A 24062-nucleotide genomic window follows, 5' to 3' on the forward strand; every position below is an offset into this window, starting at 1 on the left:
GAGAGGCATTTTTTACCGCAGCAGTCGCATTGATAGGTGCCTCCCTGGCTGACGCTCTGCACCTTTCGGTGAACTCGCTTGTCCTCTGACGCACGCATCATGTTCTTCTCACCTGACTTGAGCTGTTTGGTCAGGGTGCACCTCCATTTCAGGCGGTCTGATGCGAGGTCTTCCCAGGACTTGGTGTTTATGTCGAGGGCCTTCATGTCCCTCTTCACGACATCTTTAAATCTCAGAAATGGGCGTCCTGTTGTTCTCTTCCCAGATGAGAGTTCTCCGTAAAGGATATCCTTTGGGATTCTCCCATCCTCCATACGGCACACATGGCCAAGCCAGCGCAGGCGACGTTGTCGGAGCATGGTATACATGCTGGGAAGGCCGGCTCGAGTCAAGACTTTGACATTGGAGACTTTGTCCTGCCAGGTAATGCCCAGAACGCGACGCAGACCTCTTAGGTGGAAGGTGTTCAGTGATTATGGAAGCATTAGATGATTACGGAAGCATTATAAATAACCTGAGTTTGTCACTCCAGTTATCTTCGTCTTGAAGCTCCCCCCTTTCCACCCCTTCATCCTCCTCCTTTTTCTGATCGGGCGACACGGTGGCATGTTCTTCCCTTGTTCGCGTGGGTTTCCCCCAGGTTCCCCGGTTTCCTCCCACCGTCCAAAACATAAACCATAGCCAATCGACTAAAACAAATTATCACCCAATACAACCTTACTTCACACTTCTCACAGTGACAAGCAGGGGAGTTTTTGAGACCTACCTGATCTCGAACTCCCCTCTCGCCCTTCTAACAGGAGGGAGCCCCGGGCTCGAGGATATTACGAGCTCAGGGCTCTCTCCCAGGACAGCATGCCAAATACGCTTTATTGATTATCAGCTAAGTGTGAACTCTTGAATGAGCTTTGGGTGATGAACGAAAGGACAAGACAACGAAGGACAAGGAAAATTCTGAGTCCAGGCCTTGTAGTTCCAAAGAGTAGCATGATGCTAACTTATGGGCAGGCTAACAAAGATGATATGCAGTGCTCTATATAGCAGCTTACAAAACCAAACTGCTGTGTGGCTATGACACATTGCTGATCACTTGTTTAGACAAGCACCTGTTTAGGACACAGTGTGAGTATGAGCCATAATAGTAGTGATATTAGCATTAGCAAGTACCACTAATTGTTGTGCAAATACTTCTGTGTGTGTATGTGGTAAAGAGATGGACTAACCAGTAATAAAGTTCCCTAAAGCGGCCCCCGGGCACAACCACTGGGTGTGGGGTGTAAATCTGCGAGTACAGCTCTGGGTGGTCTCTCACATCATCACGGATCTACACAGCCACACACATTCATAACAAGATAAAGATTAGTTAACACTACATGGTGTACATTCATGATAAAGTATATTTACCTTTCGACCAAGCGACTTCCACAAACTGTGGAGCTCTTCAGCCCAGCTGCGATATTTTGAGTCAGACACTTTGGATAAAAAGTTTGGCCTGTGGAACAAGGAATATTACATTGTCTTGTCTTCATAAACTAGCTTGACTGCTTTTGTTATTCTTCATACTGAAAGAGTATGTTGACTGAGGCTTTACACAAGCCTGATTTATCCTTTAGTGTTCCAAAAAAAATGAATGCAGGCTAATTTTACAAGTGCCCTGGAGTGAAACTGTTGTGTTAACCATATTTTTAAGCATTCAGCCATTCTCTGGTGCTTTTAGCTTAGCATAAAATTCCATTAGCATCTCACTCCAAAATCCTAAAGAATTTTAATCAGTTCTCCCATTTAAAGCTTGAATCTTGAGGAAGACATGGTGGCTCAGTAATTACCTGTCATCTCACAGCAAGAAAGTTGCTGGTTCAAGTCTTGGCGGGGAAGTCGGGATTTCTGTGTGTTTTCATGTTCACCCTGTGTTGGAGTGGGTTTCCTCCAAAGGCATGGGTATAGGTGAATTAACAACATTGGCTGCAGTGCATGTGTGTGAATGATTGTGAATGGATGTTTCCCAGTACTGGGTTGCAGCTGGAAGGCCATCCGCTGTGTAAAACATATGCTGGATAAGTTGGCGATTCATTCCGCTGTGGTGACCCCAGATTGAATTAATCTTGACTCTTGTGTAGTTAAATTGTGTACTAGCAACTATACTCTAATTCTGGTGTAATAATCAGGGAACTTCTGTACCATGGCAATGATATTACACCGTGCCGTTACCTAGTTACTCAGCTGAGGACTACTTTTAGGCATTGAGTAATTTAATTATGGCTGCTGCAGCCGTGATACGGCAGCAAAGATCCTTGATTATTACGCAAGAATAAGAATAAGGTATTGGATTCTCTGTTTATGTTCTGATCTGTTGTTTCAGGTGTGTTTGATTAGGAAGAGGTTGAAAACGTACTGTCGGTGTGCCTTCAGGAATAGGGATGGGAAACACTGCTCTAGAACAGTGCTTCTTAGGCCGTACTCACACTATGTACAGTTGCCTCGAACCGGGCCAAAGCACGCTTGTCCCCCGCCTCCTGTCTCCCCGACGGCCCGCACTCACATACAATCGGGCCTCGGCACGCTTACATCATCGATGCTGTGCTCTGTTCAGTGAGAAGCGCTCTCGCTCAGCACAGAGGAGATTTCTCTAGTTATATCGTATCAGTTGTTTGATATGCAGTAACATGCAGTCAAATATTTCACCAAACAGTCCTTAGGGATGCGGTGACGCGCAGTCAGATATTTCGCCGAACAGATTCGCCTCTTTTGGCACTCATAAACAATCATAAAGCTCTCGTGCTGCAGGAATGAAGAGGTCTGCTGAAGGTGCAGCTGTCGTGCAGTGAGAGATTTGCGTCTTTAATAAACTACGGCAGTTTGCATTGATTGAACAGTAAGAATGATTAATTAATGCATATAAAACCGTCCCTTAAAAGTCACGTCTCGCTTTCAGTTTCGGGCTTTGGCGCGTTTTGCACTCACACACAAGCGTACAGTGCCAAAGCCTAAGTGAACCGCGCTCAGGCCCACCGGGCCTGGGCCGGCCAAGTGAACCGTGCTTGAGCCTGATTCAGCGCACTCACACTTCTCAAACGATCCGGGAAACAGGCCTGGGCACGGTACGGATGGCATAGTGTGAGTACGCCCTTAACCACATTCCTAAAGCCCACCAACACTGCATGTTTTGGAAGTCTCCTTTCTCTGTTCAGGCCTTTCATTATCTGCTAATGAACTGATGATCTGAGTGTGTTGGAATTGTGTATAGTTGGTGGTCCTCCAAAAACAGGGTTGAAAAACACTGCTCCAGGGTACTTATAAAATGATCCTATTTCCAAGTGTTCCTTTAAGATTTTAGAACTAACCACTCTTGTATACCCTATTCAACATGACAACAACAAATTTTCAGTATCAACGTTCTCACTTTGAATGCCAGTCTGTAGGAGTCCACCGCTCAAACTCATTGCCCGGCTCCTTAAAGTATGTTTGCAGGAATTTCTTTAACTCAAGAGATGGTACGGCCTTGTCTGGGAATACTGAACTCAGATTGGTAAAGGCCTCCAACACAACCTCTATACAAGGAAAGGGAAGAGGGGGGGAAAAAATCACTGATGGGCTTCTGACGAGTATCAGAACAAACCAAACATGTTTGACTCACCGGGAGCTGTAGTTAACGTCATATCTACAAAGTACTTGTCATCATCAAACAGTTTAGCCATCTGGACCTGTCGGAGGACTTCTCCAGTGCAGTAGATCTGACTGGTGGCAACAAAAACATGTCAGACAGCTGATGCGCAGAGTAACAGGGTAGCTTGTTAGTCTGCCCACTTCTTGTCTGGCACTCACAGGTTAAGCTCATAAAACCAAGATCAATAACACTCTCTCTACTACGGTTCTTTGATGAAGGTTCAAAGCTCAGCTTCGCAACATTCAACACTCCACCTGCTTTATCACAGACTCAAAGTTCAGGCATAATGAGAATGCCATCTGGTGGCTCTTGAAGTCTTTTATAACACATTGAGGACCATCTTTAAAGGTCAATGAAATGCAGAAGTCATTAGACATGTCAGAGACTCACAAAAGGTGTTTAGTGGGAACTATTAACAACCTCAATGTTTTAATGGTGCCATTTCATTGGCTAATTTAGAGAAGCATAATGAAATCTTGACCATGAAGGTTGGTTATGGGAACTAACCTGTCACAAGGAGCCAGGAGTGCATCGCCGGATGAGAAGAGGAGGGTCGACGAAATGACAATTAAGCAGTGCATCTTAGTGAGTTGAATTATAGTAGTAATGAAGTCAGTAAACTATCGCCAGAGATTTAAAGCTTGAGCTTTTTATCAATGATAGGAGGGTTAGAGGTCAGCTGCACTACACCAATGAATCATGTTCAATGGCTCGTAAGCCTATCAGTATGCAGATTGCTGGAAGTGGCAGCATTAAAATGTTACATAAGGGGAATGTTTACTTTGACATTCAATGCTGAAGTCTAGAGCAAGTACATTACTGTAGCCTTTACTACACCATACAAAGACAAGGTACAACAGATGTGGTTTCTGCATGAATAAAACAAGCATTTCATATTGTCAATAAACTTCCAAGTGTCTAAACTCAATTATGGAGGGCAAGTGTCCTTTTTGGCTCCAACAAAGCAAAGTCTTATTCACTAGGAAAAAAACTGCAGGTCTAACAACCATTTCACAAATACAAAGATTAAAAAAACCCATTATAGAGTGCCCTAAAGCAGCCCCCGGGCACAACCACTGGGTATAAAATCAGTGATTACCACTCTGGGTGATCCAGAAAAGGTGCTGGATCTGCTTAATCCCAAATTCTGCAGGACACGGATCCTCCATATGCAGTAGTTTTACATGTGTATACTTAACACTAAATTCAAACATTTATTTTTTACAAAATAAAGACACCTTAAACACATACATGGAACTTCAGTGAGCTTTATTATCAAACAAAAACCATGACAGATGTTAACCATTGCATTCACACATCTCAACTCTTTAAAAATGCAGCATCACTGAGAAACAAAAGCCAATTGAAACGGTCCAAATTGAAAAGGAGAAACAAAACAATACTTTGGATTTCTCTTGAATTTGGTTGTTCATTTGCAGTATCCAAACAGAAAGAAAAACATCTCAAATTTGAGGGCAAAGGTTAAAGATTGAATTCCTTACCCTGAACTCCTAATTGTTCATCTTAATTTTTCTTTTAAGCCAATTTACCACATCCCTCCCACCCACCAACCCAAACTGATGTATCCAAATACTCCCAACACTGAACACAAAGATGGAAAGTGCTGGAATTAGAACGATACATCAGGGCAGCCAAAAAAAAAAAAAAAAAAAAAAAAACTTCCCACCCACCCAATACAAAAATTAAATAAAAATAAATAAAATAATACACTGAAGAATGAGTGGATTTCCATTATGTAATTAGCTTAAGCTTCAGAAAACAACTCTTAAACAGGTGAGATGTTCTCCAACTCTATTCTTCAAAATGAAAGGGAAAACCAAAGCTTAAAATAAAAAAATAAAAGAAAATAAAACAAATCAAAACCCCAACCACCATGGCAAAGACCACAGCACATCCAATCACATGCTGATTTACAGCATCACAAGAAAGAACTGTGACTTCCACAGCAAGTGGTTACTGAAAAACACTGGGCTGCTGCCAAACGCCCAGAAACTCGCATTCTCCTCTCTAGAGCAGATCGGTTTAAAAAGCCCCCAGAAGAAACCAAAGCGGATTAGTTGGGCGAACAATCTGTGCACACCAGAGGGGAACGCAATAGAGAAGAGAATATGAGGCCGGATTAAAGCATGGCCACTGTGGAAAAGGCTGCATTTTGAGGATTGTGATAAATAATAATCTGGGCCAATATTTGGGTAACCAACCACACGGTTAGTACGAACGTCCTTAATTATATCAATAGCCTTCACAGTCGACAATACTAATCCAAAAAAAAAAAAAAAAATTAATTAAACATCTCACCTGTAATTGACTATCTAATGGGGACGTTGGTGATGTTGAAGTCCAACGTAAAGAATTTAACGCAAATTGTGCTAATAATCATAAAAAGACATAAATTGTATCCCTCCCAAGCTTAACCCACCCCATATAAAAGGAAACACCCTCAAAACATCACGGGTCAAATGCATAACTTAGTGACAAAGCAGCAGAAGGGCTAAAGTGTCTCAAGCAAGCCCATTTCAATCCCCAGAGAGGGGGAAAATAAATCACTCAGAAATCTTTAAAGGCTATTAGTGTTTGGGGTGATGGGGATGAATATTCTGCTGCAAAAAAATAAAAAATAAAAAAAATAAATCATTTGGTTATCAGCACCCATGTAATACCCACATCCCATGTTAAATACCCTCATCCCTGCCACAATACTTCCTCAAAAAAATTAAATAAAATAAAGATTAAACTCCCTTATGGTCTTTACACCTCTAGCCTAACCGAGGAAGTGCTCCAAGCACGTGTGCAGCCTTTATTATTGCCCAACCCTTGAACTAAAGTTCAAACTTAAGTGCAGCTCTCACTGCAAAGATTTAGATTCTTCTGTAAAGTCTGTGCAGCATCTTAAGAACATGGTCTTTTTACAAAAAAAAAAAAGCCTGCTGACTCACAATGCACTGCATGTCTCTGCCGCTACATTATGTCAGTCCATCAAGTCTTGGCATCCAGTTGAGTATATTTTTGTCCATTTTTTTTTCCTTTTTCCAATGGGAACCACCAAGTCTTTCGATCCTCCCACCCTTAACGGTCTGTTTGAAGTCATGTCCTAGTGCCGGTGGCAGTGAACACAGACCCATGTAACAGCTACACATCTCGCTTAGAAATTCTAGATTTTTGCACGTTGCCAATTTGAGCTGCACTGCAGCGAGTAGCACTATTACATGATGAAAATATTAAATTATCTCTATGATTAGAGTCACCCAGGCTCAGGGACCCCGCTGAGTGCTCATAAGTCAGTGTTACAAGCAAAAGGCTGGAAAGCAATTAAGCCTCATGTTTTCACAACGCGCAAATGAGGCCATTTATTTGAGCGACCCACGTCAGGAAACATGTCAACACTGGAAAACGGATGAGTTAATAACTGCAAATCTGAACAATTGCACCACCTGCTGAAACCACCAGAGGATTACACTCAAAACCTTTGAACGGAGTCTCGAGTTTTAAAATAAAGAATAAAGCAAGTGTGAACTCATTTCTTACGATAACAAAACACTGGCGGTGCATTACCAGGAAAGGTTTAAACTTTAAACTTATTTCCCCATGAAGGGGGATGGAAAAGGGGGAATAAGCAAACAAAAGTGCCATCCAGTGCTGACAGGATCCTGGATTTTAAAGATCTTTCCAACATTCTTCTCAAATGTTCATCCAGCCTTTTTAGCTTGCTTTAAAACAATCCATTTAAAAAAAATAAATGAAGTATTTACAAAATGTTTACAAATGCGCCAGATCTGTATAAATGGCACATTTAGGACAGAGTGCCTACCCAAGAATGCAAAACTGCACTGAAATCAGGATGAAATTGGGAGGATAGAAAAAAGAAAATGAGGGAGGAGTAAAAGAAAGAAATCCACATTCATCTCAAAGAGAGATTCCTCATGGCCAATGAGAAAGGCTGGTCTGAGTCTGGTCTAGTCTCTTAGTGTTGGCCCGCTGAAGACAGAGGGGGAAAGAGTTACGGGTCTCTAGAGGCATGGCATGTTCCATGAGCAGATGAAGGGAACAAAAAAAAAAAAATCCTTGTGAATCCTTGAGCCGTGTGGGACTTTTGAAAGCTTGCCACAAGAAGATCAGCCCCTATCATTGTCATTATGCTCACTGATTTCATCTCAGTTCTCCAAGGGGCTTCTTTTCACAACATAGTCAAAGTACGGCACAATTTGCTGCCTCATCCTCTCTCCCACTGCGCAATCTTTTTCTTTGTTGCCCCAATAAACTACAGGTGACAAATGCTAAATTATTCTTCTGATGCCAAACGTGTAGGGGCAGACAAGCAACACCAAAAAGCCAGAGTAGTAAAAAAATGATGTTGAATGAGGAGGAGAAAAAAAAAATCATCAGGTTATTACTTTTTGAACAAGTTAGACTGTTAAGGCACTTGTTTCAAATGACTAGAAACATGAATACGAGCAGAGGGACAGAGACTGTGGGGTGTGGATGTGCTTAAAGGCGATGAATTGTTTTTTTTTCCTTGGGTGATAAATCCTCATGTCCCCTCTTTCCCTCCTCATCAAGTGATCTGAATTCTTCAGGATGAAAATATTGGTATAGCAGTCCTTTAGTGGGCCATGAGTCCTTCCCGAATATTGGGCCATCGACACGACATTCCTTGTGGTGGCACAAGACAGGAGAGAAAAAAAGAAAACGAAAAAAAGAGGGAGGTGGGAGTAGAGGAAGACAGAAATAAGATATAGTTGAAAGGAGGGGGGAAAAAAAAGAAAAAAAAAGTCCCCTATTCCCTAGACACAGTAGGGAACGAAAAGGGTGGGATAGGGGACAAAGGATTGGTGATCTGGAAGGAGTGGGGGGGGAGAAAAAAAAAAAAAGAAGTTAATATCAAACATGTATGCATGACAAATGCTGACTCATCCTAGCTCTGAACTCACCTCTCCTGCTCACAGTTTAACCTCCTCTCCGCTCTCACTGTGGTACTCGGCCACATATAGACTCTTGTCAATACTGCTGGGAATGGGCTTGATTTCAGTACCCAGCTGTTCTTCAATACCTTTCAGGTTAAAGCGGTCATCATAAGTGATCAAGTTAATGGCAAGACCCAAGTGTCCAAATCGGCCTGAGAAGGACAAAAAGGCAATTATCATTTACACAGATTCTTCTTCAAAAACCTAGCCAGTCAAACAGCAAGATATAAGATGTGAACTTAAGTTCTCAGGTCCAGTTGACATCTCATATTAACATTAGTGTTTATTAATACAACCAGGCGGTCATTTATGATACGTTTTCATTTTGTGTTTGGATTGGTTGACACCAATTACCTTCTCACTCTATACATCACTTTCAGAAAAGTATTCAACGGAGATTAGGGCTTGGCTGATGAATGATATCGAATTGTGATAAAGTTTGTGATAAACAATGATAAAATCTGGAAGTTTTACTCTTTAGCAAACTAAGAGCCAAGCAGAAATGTGCAACAACAGTAATCTAAAAAAAAAAAAAAAAAAAGTGGACATTAGAGAAGTACCGAATCTTCAGCTACCAAAAATGTGCCATAATTTATTTTTTGTGGCTTCAGTCACTGTTGGGATAATATTCGATATGGAAAATTAGTGGAACGGAAATTAAGATATTTAAAAGGTGAAATCTGAGCACCCATATCTGCCATAGGCAGATGGATCAACAATAAATAAAAACAAATAAACATTCCTCAAACAGACCATATGCCTTGAGTGGTTATATTGAAATATTACCAGGGAACGAGAATCTTGTGTTTTCTACACATGGTTTTTTTAAGCCCACTCACCTGCGAGAGTTGCACTCAGAATTGATACGATTTTTAAGAATGTCTTGTGGTGAGGTGTGAACAAAAACAGAACCCCCTCTTCTCTCCCGAAGGAGATTGAGAGATTGATTTCTAGTTGTTGCTTAAATAGTAGTGAATCAGCAGTCTGTGTGGGAATGGGAAGAGCACACCAGTGAGGAACAGTGAATGAAAAGGTTTTGAAAATTGACTTATAGCCTCTCTGCTATGGTACCACAAGGCAGTGCTCACTCACTAACCTAAGGCTCCTGGAGGGGATGCAGGCCTTCAGGAGCAGGAGGAGGTACTCTTTGAAGGGCAGCTAATCATCCAGGATCACCCCAAGAATCTTTGCTAAATTACACAGGTTAATCCACAGATTATTCCAGTTGGATTGAAAATTTTTATTGAATGTGTGGAGTGGCAGGGAAGACAAGAATTTGGTGGTGATGGTCTTTCATCCAAGCCAAGATATCCTCTAGGCAGTGCGAGATCCTTGCAGCTATCGTTGGGTCATCAGGAAGAAAGGAAAGTAAGAGCTTGGTTTCATTGGCATAGCAATGAGAAAACCATGTGATTGGATGATGGTTCCTAGTAATGGTGTAAATAGAAAATGGAACTGGACCAAGAACAGATCCCTGAGGTACTCAAGTGACCACCTGATGAACCTTAGATGTCTCTCCTCTCCAGGTAACTCTGAATGATCTGCTGATGAGATGAGACTACAACCAGCAGAGTGGGATTCCAGCGATGCTCATTGATGAGAGGGTGGACAGCAGAATCTGATGAATCATTATCATTTCAAAAGCAGCAGACCAGTCCAGTATAAGCAGAAGAGAGGATTTAGCACCGGCTTTGGCAATCCGCAGGGCTTCAGTGACAGTAGTGCAGTCTCAGTGGAATGTCTACATTTGAAGCCTGATTGGTTTGCATTCAGCAGGTTATTAAAAGGTGTTAATGTAGAGATTTTGGTTGCAAACTACCTTTCAAGTGTTTAGGCAACATCATATATTTATGATCTGAGCATAAAGGCATATGATCAGTTGAGAGTGTTTTTTTTTTTTTTTTTTTTAAGAACTTTTCAATAACAATAAACATGTCAAAACTATTGCTGTCTGGGTGGAAGCACACAAACTTTAAATATAAAATATGATCCAAATCATACGCCAAAAACAAACGCAGGTCTCAGCAGTCAGAATGCATCTAGCATCTACTTGCAGAAACCAATCTGCTCAAACAGGTTTGACTACCGCTCTTAAAAAAAAAAAAAAAAATTTAATTAAAAAAAGTATTTTTTGTAAATACATTTACTGCCGTCTACTTGTGAAAGTAAACAGGACCTAGGGGGGAGAGATCGAAACTAAACCCTACTCACCAGATCTGCCAATGCGATGAAGGTACGTCTCCCCGAGTTTGGGAAAATCGAAGTTGATCACCACATTCACAGCTTGAATATCAATTCCTCTCGTGAAGAGATCTAATAAAAGTTTACATGATTCAAAAAAACTCATACAAACAAGCCAAAGAAAATGCATGCTTAAACTATGATTTAATAACTATGATATTAAGCAAACACTGATATTCAATGGTCCTTACCAGTGCAGACGAGATTTCGACATAAGCCGTTTCTGAAATCATGGAACACGCGGTTTCTGTGTTCCTAAAAAATTTAAATAAATAGAAACATGTTGGCAAAAATCACAAGACACAAAAGCCCCAAATCATTTGAAATTCCATACACATTTCAGAAATCACAAACACTTGCTCCGTTTCAGAATTGTGCCAACAGCAGTGCAGTCACACCACATGCCCTCTTTATACGCACCTGCCTCATCTTGGCATGAATGTAGAAACAGGAGTACCCAAGCTGTGAGATCTTTTTAGCCAGGAGTTCCACTCGCTGGGACGAATTGCAGAAGATTATAGACTGATTGATTTGGAGCTGAAGCGAAAACATTAAAAAGATCAGATCTGCCTGTTCTTAAATGGTCAGTAGTAATGGATCAGATGAGAATGCAAAGTGCTTTTACCCTAGAGAATAGAGTATTAAGGCAATGGACTTTCTGCCTTTCAGTCACATAGGCATAATACTGAGTAACCCCCTTCAGGGTCAGCTCCTCCATCAGGTTTATCTCATAGGGCTTCTGGAGATGGGAGTTCTGTTCACAAAAACAAAGGGTGCATTAATCACTTCTGAAATCTAATGATGGTACAATTACATGCAACATTTCTTTATGGCCAAAAGAATGAAAAAAAAGTGTGTTGTGTAACAAAACTAAAGCAACATGTTATTTTAATTACAGATTGACAAGTATTTTTTTATTTTATTTTTTTTTATTCAGGATGTGAAAGCGCTGCGTCAAAACCTTCTTTACCAATCAGATTGGCACTTTTGCTCATGTGCACGGAGCTGCTGAAGTTACAGTAAACAGCACTTGGAGGCGCTCAAGCGCAAAACTGTCAATAGGAAGCACATTAAAGAAGATGCCCAGAGGTGATATGAAAGTTTAGCTTCTTACTGCTCTTGTGAATAATAATAATTTCTTCATCGCTAGAGCTGCCGCTTAAACCATCCATGCTTGTCCGAGTCACCAGTAACTTTAACAAGCGTGTGAACTTCCTCTCCTCCTCTTCTTCCGTTTAAGCGGGTGTCAGAAGCTTAAAGTTGTGTAGCGCCATCAGACGTCAAGGAGTGATTTTGCATAGTCTTCTGCTTGACGCCAGTGAAAAATCACTTGGGTTTGAATGCAGGAAAACGTCTCATAAAACGATGAAGATTAACGCAAATGAAAAGCGTCCTGGTGTTTAGGAGCCTTAAGCGTGGCACACTAGGCACAGTTGCCTTGAAATCATGCCGAAGCATGCTTGTTTCCCCTCTCCTGTCCCCCCCACACCCTGCACTCTCACTGCATTTTGCCTTCTGAGCCTGAGCACGCCTACATCAGATGACAGAACTGTTCAGATTGACAGAAAGAGAAGTGCTCTCGCTCAGCACAGTGGATATTGCTTTGGTTATATCGTTTTGCATTAAGTTGTTGGGGTGCAAAGATACGCAGTCAAATATTTTGCCGAACAGATCCACCATTTTTGAGGTTTATAAACTTTCATAAATGTCCTTGTGCTGCACGTATTAGGAGATTTGCTGAAGGTGCAGCTGACATTCAATGAGAGGTTTGCATCTTCAATAAACTACGAGTTCATATTAAAGTTCATTGAAAAAAAATAAATAAATTTATATGAAACTGTCCCTTAAAATTGACGTTTCGTGCTTAGGCATGATTTGCACTCACACTACAAGTGTACCACGTCAAAGCCCAACGGAATCGTGCTCTGGCACATCTCTCCCAACTAGGCCAGGGCTGGCCAACTGAACCGCACATGGGCCCGATTTGGAGCAGTCACTTGTCAAACTAACCAGGAAACATGCCCAGGCATGGTTTGGATATCCTAGTGTGAGTGCACCCTAAAAGAATCATAACGGATTTCCTACAAATACAACGTGATTGCAAGCCTCCTCTCCAAGGAGAGGAAAACAGCCATGGTCCCATAGTGGATCATTTTGTTCAGCGGTTTGACGAGTCAAATCTAAAATTTAAATGCAACAAAAACTAAAAATGACATGACTATTGATTTTAGAAGGAATCATACAACACCTGGCTAATATCAGGGGTCAAAAAGTAGAATGTGTGGAGAACTACAAATATTCGAGTACCATTATTGACTTTTTTAAACTGTGGCAAACTGTGATGCTGTGTGCAAGAGGGGGCATCAGAAACTTTGTCTTAGGAAACCATCACGTTTTTACATTGGCCCCAATATGCTTACTCTTTTTCTATCGTGCTTTTATGGAGTCTATTTCTATCTTTCGCTCTGGTGGCATGGTTTGGAAATCTGTCCAGGACTATTAGGTAGTCTAGCAGGTTGATTATTGAATCCCTGTATAGTAGGCAACTTTTATGGATTGTCCAGAACATCAGTAACTATAGCGGTCATCTTCTGTCTGTAGGACAAAAGTGTACAGCAATAGCTTCTGTCCCATTTATTGTCGCTCTACATAAACTGTAATATTTTAAAATGTACTTTAGTATGTGTATATGTGGGGATGTATGCGTGTGACTTAATTGTATCAAACGCCAAACGTTGCTGCAAAGAGTCTACCTATGGGTACCAATAGAGCAGATCGCGATCTTTTAACGATTAATTGTGCAGCTCCAAGTCAGTGCACTGTAAAAACAGTAGTTGCACAGAGTATTTTGTTATCTATTAAATTACCCAATAAATTTTATTTTTTAACGCCTACCTCCACCCCAAACCTAAACCCAGTCACAGTACTGTAAAATATTAATTGTTACAATGTGCATAAATCGCACCTCCGGCCAGCCACGCATCTGATCTAGACTCAACCCTGATTAAACAGGTGATCCAACTAATAAAGCTGTTCAAGACTACTAGAGTTGATTAAGAAGGTGCGAGTTGGAGCTCAACTGTGCAAAGCTGCAGCCCTCCAGGAAATTGATTGAGACCATTGCAATAAAGTTAACTAAACTGAACATAAATAAAAAATAAACCTCAAGGTACAACTATGCATGAAGTGAAGTTACTAAATTAACATTTACTTTAAAATAAATGAACTGTTCGATAAATTAAATGAATGCATTAAAGTGAATTTGATTGAAAAAAAAATGTATAATTTTTTGCATTTTGTTCATCTACGTTTGCTTAAGACATAAGTGAAAAATGTTATGCAAAAAACAATAGATATCTTAAGTAAGCTTACCATGAACTTTTGCACACTCAGTGGGAATGTGGCAGAGTACAGCAAAATTTGCCTTTGTTTAGACAAAGAGCTCAGAATCTCCTCCATCATCTGTACAAAATCCTGCGACAAGAGCTTATCTGCCTACTCGGATAGAAGGGCAAAACATCCATGAGATGTGAGAATTACTTTCAGCTATTAGCATAAGCACAAAATAAATCTCATATTTACACACCTCATCCAACACGATCATCTGCACTTGACCCACTTTGGCCACTCCCTTTTTGATGAGGTCTAAAATTCTTCCTGGAGTGGCGATGACGACGTGCACTACAAATAGAATACAATAAGAGCAATTCAAACAGAACGTCAAATCATTTAAAAACCAGTGCCACTAATTAAACAATCACCTACCAGTTTCGTCAAGTCTCATGATGTCATCACGAAGGTTGGTTCCACCTGTAGTTGCCATGACCTTGACCCCGCCCATGTGTTTGCTGACCTGGATACAGATCTGGCTCACTTGAAGAGCCAGTTCTCTAGTGGGCACAATGACCACCGCTGCGAAAAAAACAAAAACAAAGAAAGGATGAGGTCACTTACAACCAGTAGAGAACTCTCATATAAAAGCTAATGAAGCCCATGAACATGCAAATGTGCCAAATGCAAGATCTTCCCACTGACCTTGTATGCTGTCTTTCTTCAGGTCTATGCGTTCAAGTAAGGGAATGAGGTAGGCGCCACTTTTTCCTGTGCCGTTCTTGGCTCGGGCCAGAATGTCCCTCCCAGACAACGCAATGGGAATGCTCTCCTCCTGCATGAACAGTAGAGATCAGTGTAGTGAGCAGATGGGTCTGATTAAACGCACTACTTCCAATATGTGGATGAAAATCTCATGATCACTGATTTAACAAGAAAGTGTCAGTTTGAGGCATTCATCATTTACATTATTATTTTTAGGCATTTTATAAAATGACCATTGATAAGCAATTAAATCCATAGACTTGGACTGCTACTACAAATGTGACATTTACATATGAAGTACGCAGATATGCATAAATGAGAAGTGAGGTTTGATCTACCACACATCCTCACAGGGATCATTCAACCAAAAATGAAAGTTCTGCCATAACTTCTCAGTTCATTGGTTCAAAACCCATTTGAGTTTCTTTCTTCTGTTGAACACAAATGTAGATAGAGAAATACTGATAGTTGGCAACCAATGATGTCCATAAATGACTATGGAAGTCAGTTATTGCCAGCTACCTAAATATCTACTTTGGTGACTAACAGAACTCAAAAGGTTTAAAACCACATGAGCAAATGATTGTTTAATACAATGCCAGATCGTATGGCTATTTTCACAGCGAGAAAAAGGTATTCTGGAGACATAAATTATAATAAGGCTTTTCAATTTATATTTGCTAAACTCTCCAACTTTTAGATTATCAGTGTAAAAAAACTGCTTTAAAAAAATGAACTGAATAAAAAAAAAAACAAGAAAAAAACAATTCTCACAAAATTAAATCCAACAATTAAAAAAAAATTTAAAGTGCTTTCACAAATAGAACCGTGTGGGAGGATCTTCTCCAGGTATTAAGAACTTGTCATTCTGGAGTGACTGATTCTACAATGGATAAAAACAATGTGGTCCCAATGGTTAGAAAATTTATAGAAGTTTCTTTCACCAGCAATAAGCCAATTTCGAGAAGTTTTTTTTTTTTTTTGCATGCAGATCTCATTCTCTGTCAATGAACGTATGAACAAAGTTTGTTTTGGATTCAAAAAAAAGTTACTGGACAAATTCTCATTTTTAGGTGAATATCCCTTTAAGAATCCACTGTCTCACTATGAGGACATGTATCATCTCCAGAACTGATCAGACAGTCACTGTGCAAGCATTTCACAGTTTCATGCGATAAACACTATCGTTACAATCACACACAGTTAAAATGCCTTTAGTCAAACTTAAAATTTGGTTGAGCTTTATTTAAAAAAAAAAAAAAACTTATTTCAAATAATTAAATTTGAAAAATAAATAATTAACATTAATATTGTGAATTAGAAAGTCCCATTACTACTATGGATGTACATTTACAATTAAGTCAACAATAAATCGGTTGCAACAATCTCAGGATACAAAAAATAAAAATTTATAATTATTTTACTAAACATTGTTTCGCCCTTACATTTGATTATCCAATTACTGCCAATAAATTTATTAAATTCTAGAAGACAACTTAAAAATAAAAAAAACTAAATTTGCACATGATTTGATTTAAATTAAGACAATCTAAAAAAGTAAAAATAAATCAGAACTTGATTAAAACTGATTATTTTAATAGATTTAATGTTACAAATTAAAATTACATTTAAATATTAGGACTGCATTGATGAAAAAGTAACTAGGCTCTACACATGGTATAAGTGTTAAGACTCTTTAAGATCAAGACTGCCCTCTTCAAATAATAGTAATTCATATCTAAAATTTCCAGTGTCTTTATTTTGCCTCTTGCCTGTATAGGTGATGGTTTCTCCCAGCCCATTTCAAAGATGCCCATAAGCAGCTCTCGTTTTAGGCAATAATCTTCAAACTCATTTCCCTTGGTCGCCGTCACATCCTGCAAAATTCACAATCATTGAGTGTTCTAGAAATGTTAAAGAAATCAAAAAAGCATTGTGGTTCACAGCCTTTATAAAATTAAATAAAAAACACAAAATTACAGAGGGACTTACTGATGTTTTCATTCGCAAATCTTTTGGAGGAAGCTTTAGATTCTTCTTCCAGTCATCTCCAGGCCTGATACATGGGAAGGGAAAGAAAAAGTTAAATACCAAATCATCTCTAAGAAAGCAGCACACAGCGGCATTTGCAAGGACTTACTTGATGATAGTGTTGGCTGTGGGTACAGGCTGGGAGTTGCCATTGTTGACTGTGCTAGAGGCTTTGACCTGGGCAGGCTGTGTTGTTTGGGACCCCCCTCCACCTCCACCGGGACCCCCTGCTGGCTTCACAGAACCTCGCATTTGGCCGTTCTGATTGGACAGTCCCAGAATCACTGGGTTCTCCATTCTGGCTGTACTCATGACTTAAATATTCTCTCTTGAAACAGTGAGCGACAAACAACAGTGGAGATAATACTTTCTCTTGATGGTCTTGCAAAAAAATTAATTTGCAAGTCGTCCTTCCCACAGCTTTCTCAGTGTCCAAAGCGCACAAAAGCAAAAAAAAAAAAAAAAAAAAAGTTCAAGCAAAATTTTTTTACCAGTTCCTTGTTCCTCAATATAAAAGTCTCTTGTGGAACATCTCAATATGAATGTCACTCAAGCAACAGGTCACAGATGCTATAAGCAGGAAGATTAGCTTCAATTATCCTTCCATTAATGAGTGAATTTCTCCTCTGCAAAAGGAAAGTTTCACAGACAAGGGGCCAGGAAGCCAGTGTTAGTCTTTTCAATTGTTCTGTCCATTCCCTTCTCTCAAATTAGTTAACATGGGCGATTTCAAATGTTTTCCACCTGTGTGAGAGAGAGAAGCATTATAAACGTGAAACGTTAGACCAAACCACTACAAGATTTCAGTCAATAAAAACACTGGTTACTGGTTCCAATTTTTTTTTCAGTTAGAGGATTTTCCAAAAAAAAAAAAAAAAAAAAACTGGCATCATGCCACATCTTACAGTAGCAAAGAGAGCTTAAATAAAATAAAAAAGCATGCAAATACAAAAAAATGCCAGCAAATTCAGAAAAGATCACAAAAAAATTGTGCTTTTTGATAGTGCGGTGAGAAATTGCAGTGATGAAATTCATTTTTCATTTTCATAAGTTTGCATTATAAGAAAATGCAGTGCGTTTTATTCATTTGTTTGCATTGTGAGAAAATTAAGTGAATTTTTTAAAAAATTTGCGTTGTGAGGATTTGCATAACGTGCTGTAAAATGGATGAATAGGGCTAGGCAATTAATCGAAATCAACATTCACTAATAATCGATCTAATTTTTCCAGGACAATTTTCACAAGTACTTTCCCTACGTGTCAGGTGACCCTGCTTTGTTAAAGGCTGTGGCTAATTTCTACTTCTGTAGCCAAATATGACCTTTGGTCAAGTAGGACGATGGACTCATTCTTGAGCCTTACTTTGCACTACATTGACGAGGATTGGAAGCTGTGCCAGAAATGCCTTTAGACAGCACATAAAACTTTGAGGGCAAATAAATAAAATATTTGTTGAATTTTCTAAATGGTTAGTTTTAGATTTTGATTTTAGGCCAAATGGACCAGCCCTACAGATGAAGATCTTTTCTTATTTTGCTGGTGTTGTTTTGTGTTTTTATCTTATATATATATATATATATATATATATATATATATATATATATATATATATATATATATATATATATATATATATATATATATATATATATATATATATATATATATATATATATGTATAAATAAATATACACACACACACACAAGTTTTAAGATTTCATAGTGGCTAATATTATGACACCATATGCAAATTGGTAAACAGAGATTTTAAAAATAAATCGCTTTGTACAAGATCTGAGATAATTCCCAAATCACTACAAATTCAAAAATTTTGATCCATCAAGTTTGTACATGTTAACATTTTGTAGCAAAATCTCAATATGCAAAACTTGCTTAATGCCATCCGGACATTAACTTAAAAATATTTCTTCATCTGAACCATTTATGAAACTTAAGGAGAAGAGAAGGATGAACAATGAGTATATAAAAATTGCTTTATTGGTGTCTATGTAAACGTGATTAAGACAATATTCTGATTAAGAGTCCATGCAAATAGCGATAAATTAATCTGATTAAGGTCATTATCAAATTAAACAAATAAGATTAAGACATGGAGTATGCCAATTTTAGTCACATTACTAAACTGCAGTAGACATGTAAACACCTTGAATGAAACTATTACCATCATGTGGGATTTGCTGCATTTTGTGACTGGACATTTCATACACACAGCTGTTTGACACTATTCTCTGTACCTACCGAGTCAGTGAGGAATCACAGACACCTGCATCATGAAATGTGGAGTTTATGTTTCCAATACTGCGTGCGTTATCAAATTCCAATAAAACGACCCTCTTACAGCATTAAATACTCATCCAATATTTCATTTGTCAGGGGAGGCATGCATGAAATGTTCCTGAGTGAAAGTGCCAAACTGCAGTTAAAGTCGACAAATTTAAAACACCGGAAATTACATGATATCCCAGAGGAAATGTGAATAGCGTGGCGATTCTATGAAGTTAATTGAATTGTGCTACAACATGTAAAACAGGATCATGAAAAGAACATACAAATTGCAACTTATGCGAACACCTTAATCATATTACTGTCTTATTCAGATTAAGGCAAATAATTTAATTACTAATGTAAACTTAGTCATTGAGTGCTTAGATCAAGCAATGTCGACGAGGCATGGGACGATAAGTTTAAGGTATACCACGGTTTGGAAAAGCCAAGGTTTTAAAACCGCAAAAGTTTCCTACTATACCATTCCTAAGGTATGTCCAAGTTTTGTTTTTTGTTGTTGTTGGTTTTTTAGGACAACAGTATTTCCAGCAGAAAGGAATCAAAAAAAAAATCCAAAGATGCTGTTTTAAATTGTAAGGAAATCTGTGTTTTTTTAAACAAATGAAGACAGCATTAGTCAAAGGCTGTGTCCGAACCGCCTACTACTCAGTAGGTACTGCTTTTGAATTTAAATGTACTACTCGGCAGTTACAAACGTACGTTCTATACAGTATGAATGTGAAAAGTATGGACAGAATTCGGACGTACTATATCCACCATTTTGTCATGGTCACGTGACCTACCTGCATCAGTTGCGTTGCTTAACTTCCATTTATGAATTCTCTCACGTGGCATTATGGGACAGCGCAGCGTGCATAGGATGCGCACTCCGGAATCTCACCGGAAGTAGCAAGTCATCCGGGTACTTCTCGCAAACTGATTTTCGAACTCTATGAATTTGGACATACTACTCGACTCGCATACTGATTTTAGCATACCATATAGTATGGAAGTATACGGTTTCGGACGCAGCCAATGATTCATTTGAATTATTTAGCCTAACATGTTTACCATTACAAAATATATCAAATGTTTCTCTAAATAAAATAAATTGTGTTGAAAGGGGAGAAAAAAAAAGTTAGTTTTTTTACCCAGACATTTAATTAGAATATATTTTAAAAGGAGTAATCACAATATCGTAAAACAGAGATATTTTTATCCGAGGTTATCATACCATCAGAATCTTATACCAGCCCATGCCTAATGTCGACCAAGCAAGACATCGTATGAGGTCTAATGTGAAACTTTGTGATGCAAGATGAGATCAGGGTTAAGGTTGGGTTTGATAAAAGGTTCCATCATTTTAATTTTCTTTTAACAAAAAGTGTGCTAATTGCTCTGTGCATCTTTACCACAAACTAGCACTAACACTTATACTTCTACAATTACCTGCAATATTACAGCATCAAAAGAGTTAACACACACTCATGCAGAAATTACAGGGACAAGCTCTGGTAGAAGTGTCAAGATAAAAAAGTCTCTTGAATTTGTAACCAATTACAACTTTAATTCATTTTCAGATCTATGAACAGACCATAAACGTTATTAAATGTCTAATGTGAGTTCAATAATGATGGCAGCAGCAGCTGGCACAATGTCAACACGATAGGCCTCATTGTAAAACAGCCTCGCGTTTACCTAAAGCATTTAAAAATGACAAACTTTAATAAATGTGACTTCAGTGTTGTTATGCATCTATAAAAACAGGTGAAGTTGCACGTTGACTACACAGCTGTGGAGCTTAAAATTAGACATAACAAATGTTTGGTTACCTTAAGTTAAGCGAAAGCGTATAGTTCATTGAACTCATTCCACGAATACTAAAAAACAATGTTATGTTATACGATATAACCAGTGTCACGTTGTAGTTATTAAGCTAAAATGTACATCTTAAAGGTTAACCGTATTGATTCCACATAACGTGAAACTCGGCGTCACGCAACAAACGTTAATGCTAATGTTTAGCTACGCAGCTACCGCTGACGGCTTCAAGCCAGACAGATTTTAATAGTCGGATACATTTTAAATCTTTAGCAAACACGGTTATCATAATACGATGGAATGTGGCTTTTATTATAAGCAAATCTAAATATATAAGCTGTTAGGAAGGAAATATTAGCAGTGCTCAAGCTCGTTAGCTTTTGGCTTGCACACAGGCCGCACGCGTAACCTCAGATTCACAATCACCAGTATAAAGAACTAAACGCTCGTTTCATAAACGCTAAAACAGAAGCAAGAACATATTTAACTCTTAACTAAATCAGCTAACACAAACACTGCGAGCCAAAAAGACATCACAAATTTGTAAACACCAAGACACAAAGAAACCCACAAAACCGACTTAATCCCCAGAACACAACACGTAGATTTGACGTTCTGCAAACTTACCAAACGTGGCAGAGAATATCTTTCAGTGTGTTTGTGTTTGTGAATTATAGGTGTAGAGTTGTGACATATTTCGGGGTGTAAAGCGAGTGTGTAAGATGGCTTCCAGTCATCTTTAAACCCTCCCATAATCAGTCACATGAGACAGAGCCCTGTCTAATCCACACAAACGCAACGCATATGACGATTGTTTAGAAAACGCAATTTAATGCTGCCGTCATTTCAAATGCGTTGTTAAATATATATATATTAAGAATACGTTAATTAAGCTCTTAGAATTTCGTTTTATTTATGTTTTATTTATTTGTAAGCGGTTGAGGTCGTCACAATTACACATTTTGCTTTAAAAACGTCCTAATTACATAGCAGCGCAGTTTAATTCCTACCTGAGCTTGTTGTAGTCTTGGCTGAAGCACGGCATGTGAAGGGTGTCATTTAATTAGCTCAACGTGTTTATACTTGACTAATTGGTGTAAGGATCCATGTGGTTTAGACATACTGTTTTTTTATTTGGGTATTTAAAAACATATTTTATCTTTAATAATAATGCTTATTTTATTATTGTTGAAGAGGCTTGAAGTGCACAAAGTAGGAATCTGTTGATAGGCACGCCTGAGGTGTTTGGAGGTAGTTAATGAATTGCCTTGAGTAGTTTAATGACTAATTAGACTGACTTATGTGGCTAGAAAGTAGTTTTTTAACGTAACGTAACATTTTTGTGCATTAGTATGTCTGTTATTTATTTATTTTTCGTTGCGAAAAAACATAAATTTTGAGCACGATGACGAACGTGTCCTTAAGTTTGACATAATATACATTAAACCTAATAATTCATCAATTTTCTCTCAGCTTAGTCCATTTATTCATGAGAGGTTGCCACAGCGGAATGAACCGCCAACTTATCCAGCATATGTTTTTTTTTTTTTTTTTACAGCAGATGCCCAGCTTCAACCCAGTACTGGGAAACATCCATACACACTCATACACTGCAGCCAATTAAGTTTATACAATTCACCTAAATGCAGTTACATCCAAATATATTTAGATGTGTTGTTGGACAGGAAACGTAAGTGGACTGAGTCTATAAGGAAAAGGCAACAGAGAATGTACTTCTTAAAGAAACGATTGTCTTTTATTGTTGACAACACATCGTTGATCATATTTTCTAGTGTTTTTATTGAAATTATTGCAACATTTTGTGTGATCTATTGGTATGGAAATGCTTCTGAGGCCCAGAAGAGGTCACTGGGAAAGGTGGTAACAACAGCCAGTAAGTTCTTGGGTATAAAACAAAAGGGCATTAATAGTATATACAAAGAAAGTGTATTAAATAAGGCTATCATGATTGTCTATGATGAGAGACATCCTTTATCAAACACCTTTCAATTGTTACTATCAGTTTGTCGATATTGTGTTTACAGATGTGTGAGAAATAGGACAAAATGATCATTTATAGGGAGCGCGAGGCACAAAGTAATGCAGGGTAACGTAACATGGAGTTGTAAGGTATTTGCTCAGGGTTATTTATGAGGTGCCGTGTAGGATTTAAATCAAACTTTGCTTATCAACACATACATAAAACACGTGTATATACACCTATAAATTACTCGCATATACACCCATACTACTGGATGTTCAAAACAACATGAATGAAACTTGTGTATATACATATAAACTTGACACATGAATACACCCACATACACACGCACATACATATAAACTCGATCCTCACATAAACACTCACATTAACACATGCACATACATATAAACTTGCTGCATGCAAACACACCTATACACACTCGCATATACAGATAAACTCGATTCTCGCATAAATATCCACATTTATATGCACATACATATAAACTCGCAGCATGCAAACACACCTATACATAATCGCATATACATATAAACTCGGTCTATGCAAATACACCCTCAACAACACATGCACATACACAAACTCACTGCATGCAAACACACCTATACTGGCATATAGCCCCAATGTCTAAACTCAGTGCGTGTATAAACACCCAAAATAACACTCGCGCAAACATACAAAAAATAAATAAATAAATAAGATTCACAAACGTTTATCAGGAATCTGGTTATTGCAAAGCTTATGAAATAGAAATAATGTGATTAATAGAGGGATTAAATATGTTAAATTATGAACATATGTTAAATAAAATATTAGTCTATATAAATAGACTATTCAAAATAAGAAATATTTTTATTTAAAACCTTTTCATTTAATTAGGTAATTACATACACAAATATAAATGGACAGATAGAGCCCTTAAAGGATGTTCAAAAAGCAACCA

General features: G+C 38.5%; 2 protein-coding genes across 4 annotated transcripts in view; both read right to left on the reverse strand.

Moving 5' to 3' along the window:
* treh (trehalase (brush-border membrane glycoprotein)) overlaps positions 1–5220 on the reverse strand; it is a 20642-nt gene extending 15422 nt beyond the window's left edge. Inside the window, exons 1-5 of one of the 2 annotated variants that reach the window (XM_001336151.9) lie at positions 4172–5220; positions 3635–3735; positions 3401–3548; positions 1405–1492; positions 1224–1324 (exon numbers count right to left, since the gene is read on the reverse strand). In XM_001336151.9, the coding sequence (XP_001336187.4) occupies positions 1224–1324; positions 1405–1492; positions 3401–3548; positions 3635–3735; positions 4172–4245 (512 nt within the window). In that variant the 5' untranslated portion in view covers positions 4246–5220. Of the gene's footprint in view, positions 1–1223; positions 1325–1404; positions 1493–3400; positions 3549–3634; positions 3736–3822; positions 4051–4171 lie in introns of those variants that run through there. The other variant, XM_073929594.1, reaches the window with a different exon arrangement.
* On the reverse strand, positions 4917–22171 carry ddx6 (DEAD (Asp-Glu-Ala-Asp) box helicase 6). Of its 2 annotated transcripts, none has more exons than XM_073929597.1 (14): positions 22131–22171; positions 17123–17757; positions 16975–17038; positions 16755–16859; positions 14923–15052; positions 14653–14799; positions 14474–14568; positions 14260–14382; positions 11513–11641; positions 11308–11424; positions 11079–11142; positions 10858–10959; positions 8614–8798; positions 4917–8519 (listed from the first exon to the last, which is right to left on the reverse strand). In XM_073929597.1, the coding sequence occupies exons 2-13, from the start codon at positions 17323–17325 to the stop codon at positions 8623–8625; spliced, it is 1455 nt and encodes a 484-aa protein (XP_073785698.1). In that variant the 5' UTR covers positions 17326–17757; positions 22131–22171; the 3' UTR covers positions 4917–8519; positions 8614–8622. The 2 variants fall into 2 exon arrangements, with proteins under 2 accessions (XP_073785698.1, XP_684923.1); XM_679831.11 differs by lacking the exon at positions 22131–22171 and adding an exon at positions 21748–21835.
* Positions 22172–24062: the final 1891 nt, after the last annotated feature.

The sequence above is a fragment of the Danio rerio genome, chromosome 18 (genome assembly GCF_049306965.1).
Source record: "Danio rerio strain Tuebingen ecotype United States chromosome 18, GRCz12tu, whole genome shotgun sequence".
NCBI classification, from domain to species: domain Eukaryota; kingdom Metazoa; phylum Chordata; class Actinopteri; order Cypriniformes; family Danionidae; genus Danio; species Danio rerio.

Excerpts from the sequence above, each read along its gene's own strand:
- ddx6 (XM_073929597.1), bottom strand. The coding sequence starts at position 17,325 with ATGAGTACAGCCAGAATGGAGAACCCAGTGATTCTGGGACTGTCCAAT. Across the intron at positions 14,569-14,652 it reads CATGAGACTTGACGAAACTG|TGCACGTCGTCATCGCCACT; the intron begins GTAGGTGATTGT and ends TTCTATTTGTAG. Across the intron at positions 8,799-10,857 it reads TCATCGCATTGGCAGATCTG|GCCGATTTGGACACTTGGGT; the intron begins GTGAGTAGGGTT and ends TGTCCTTCTCAG.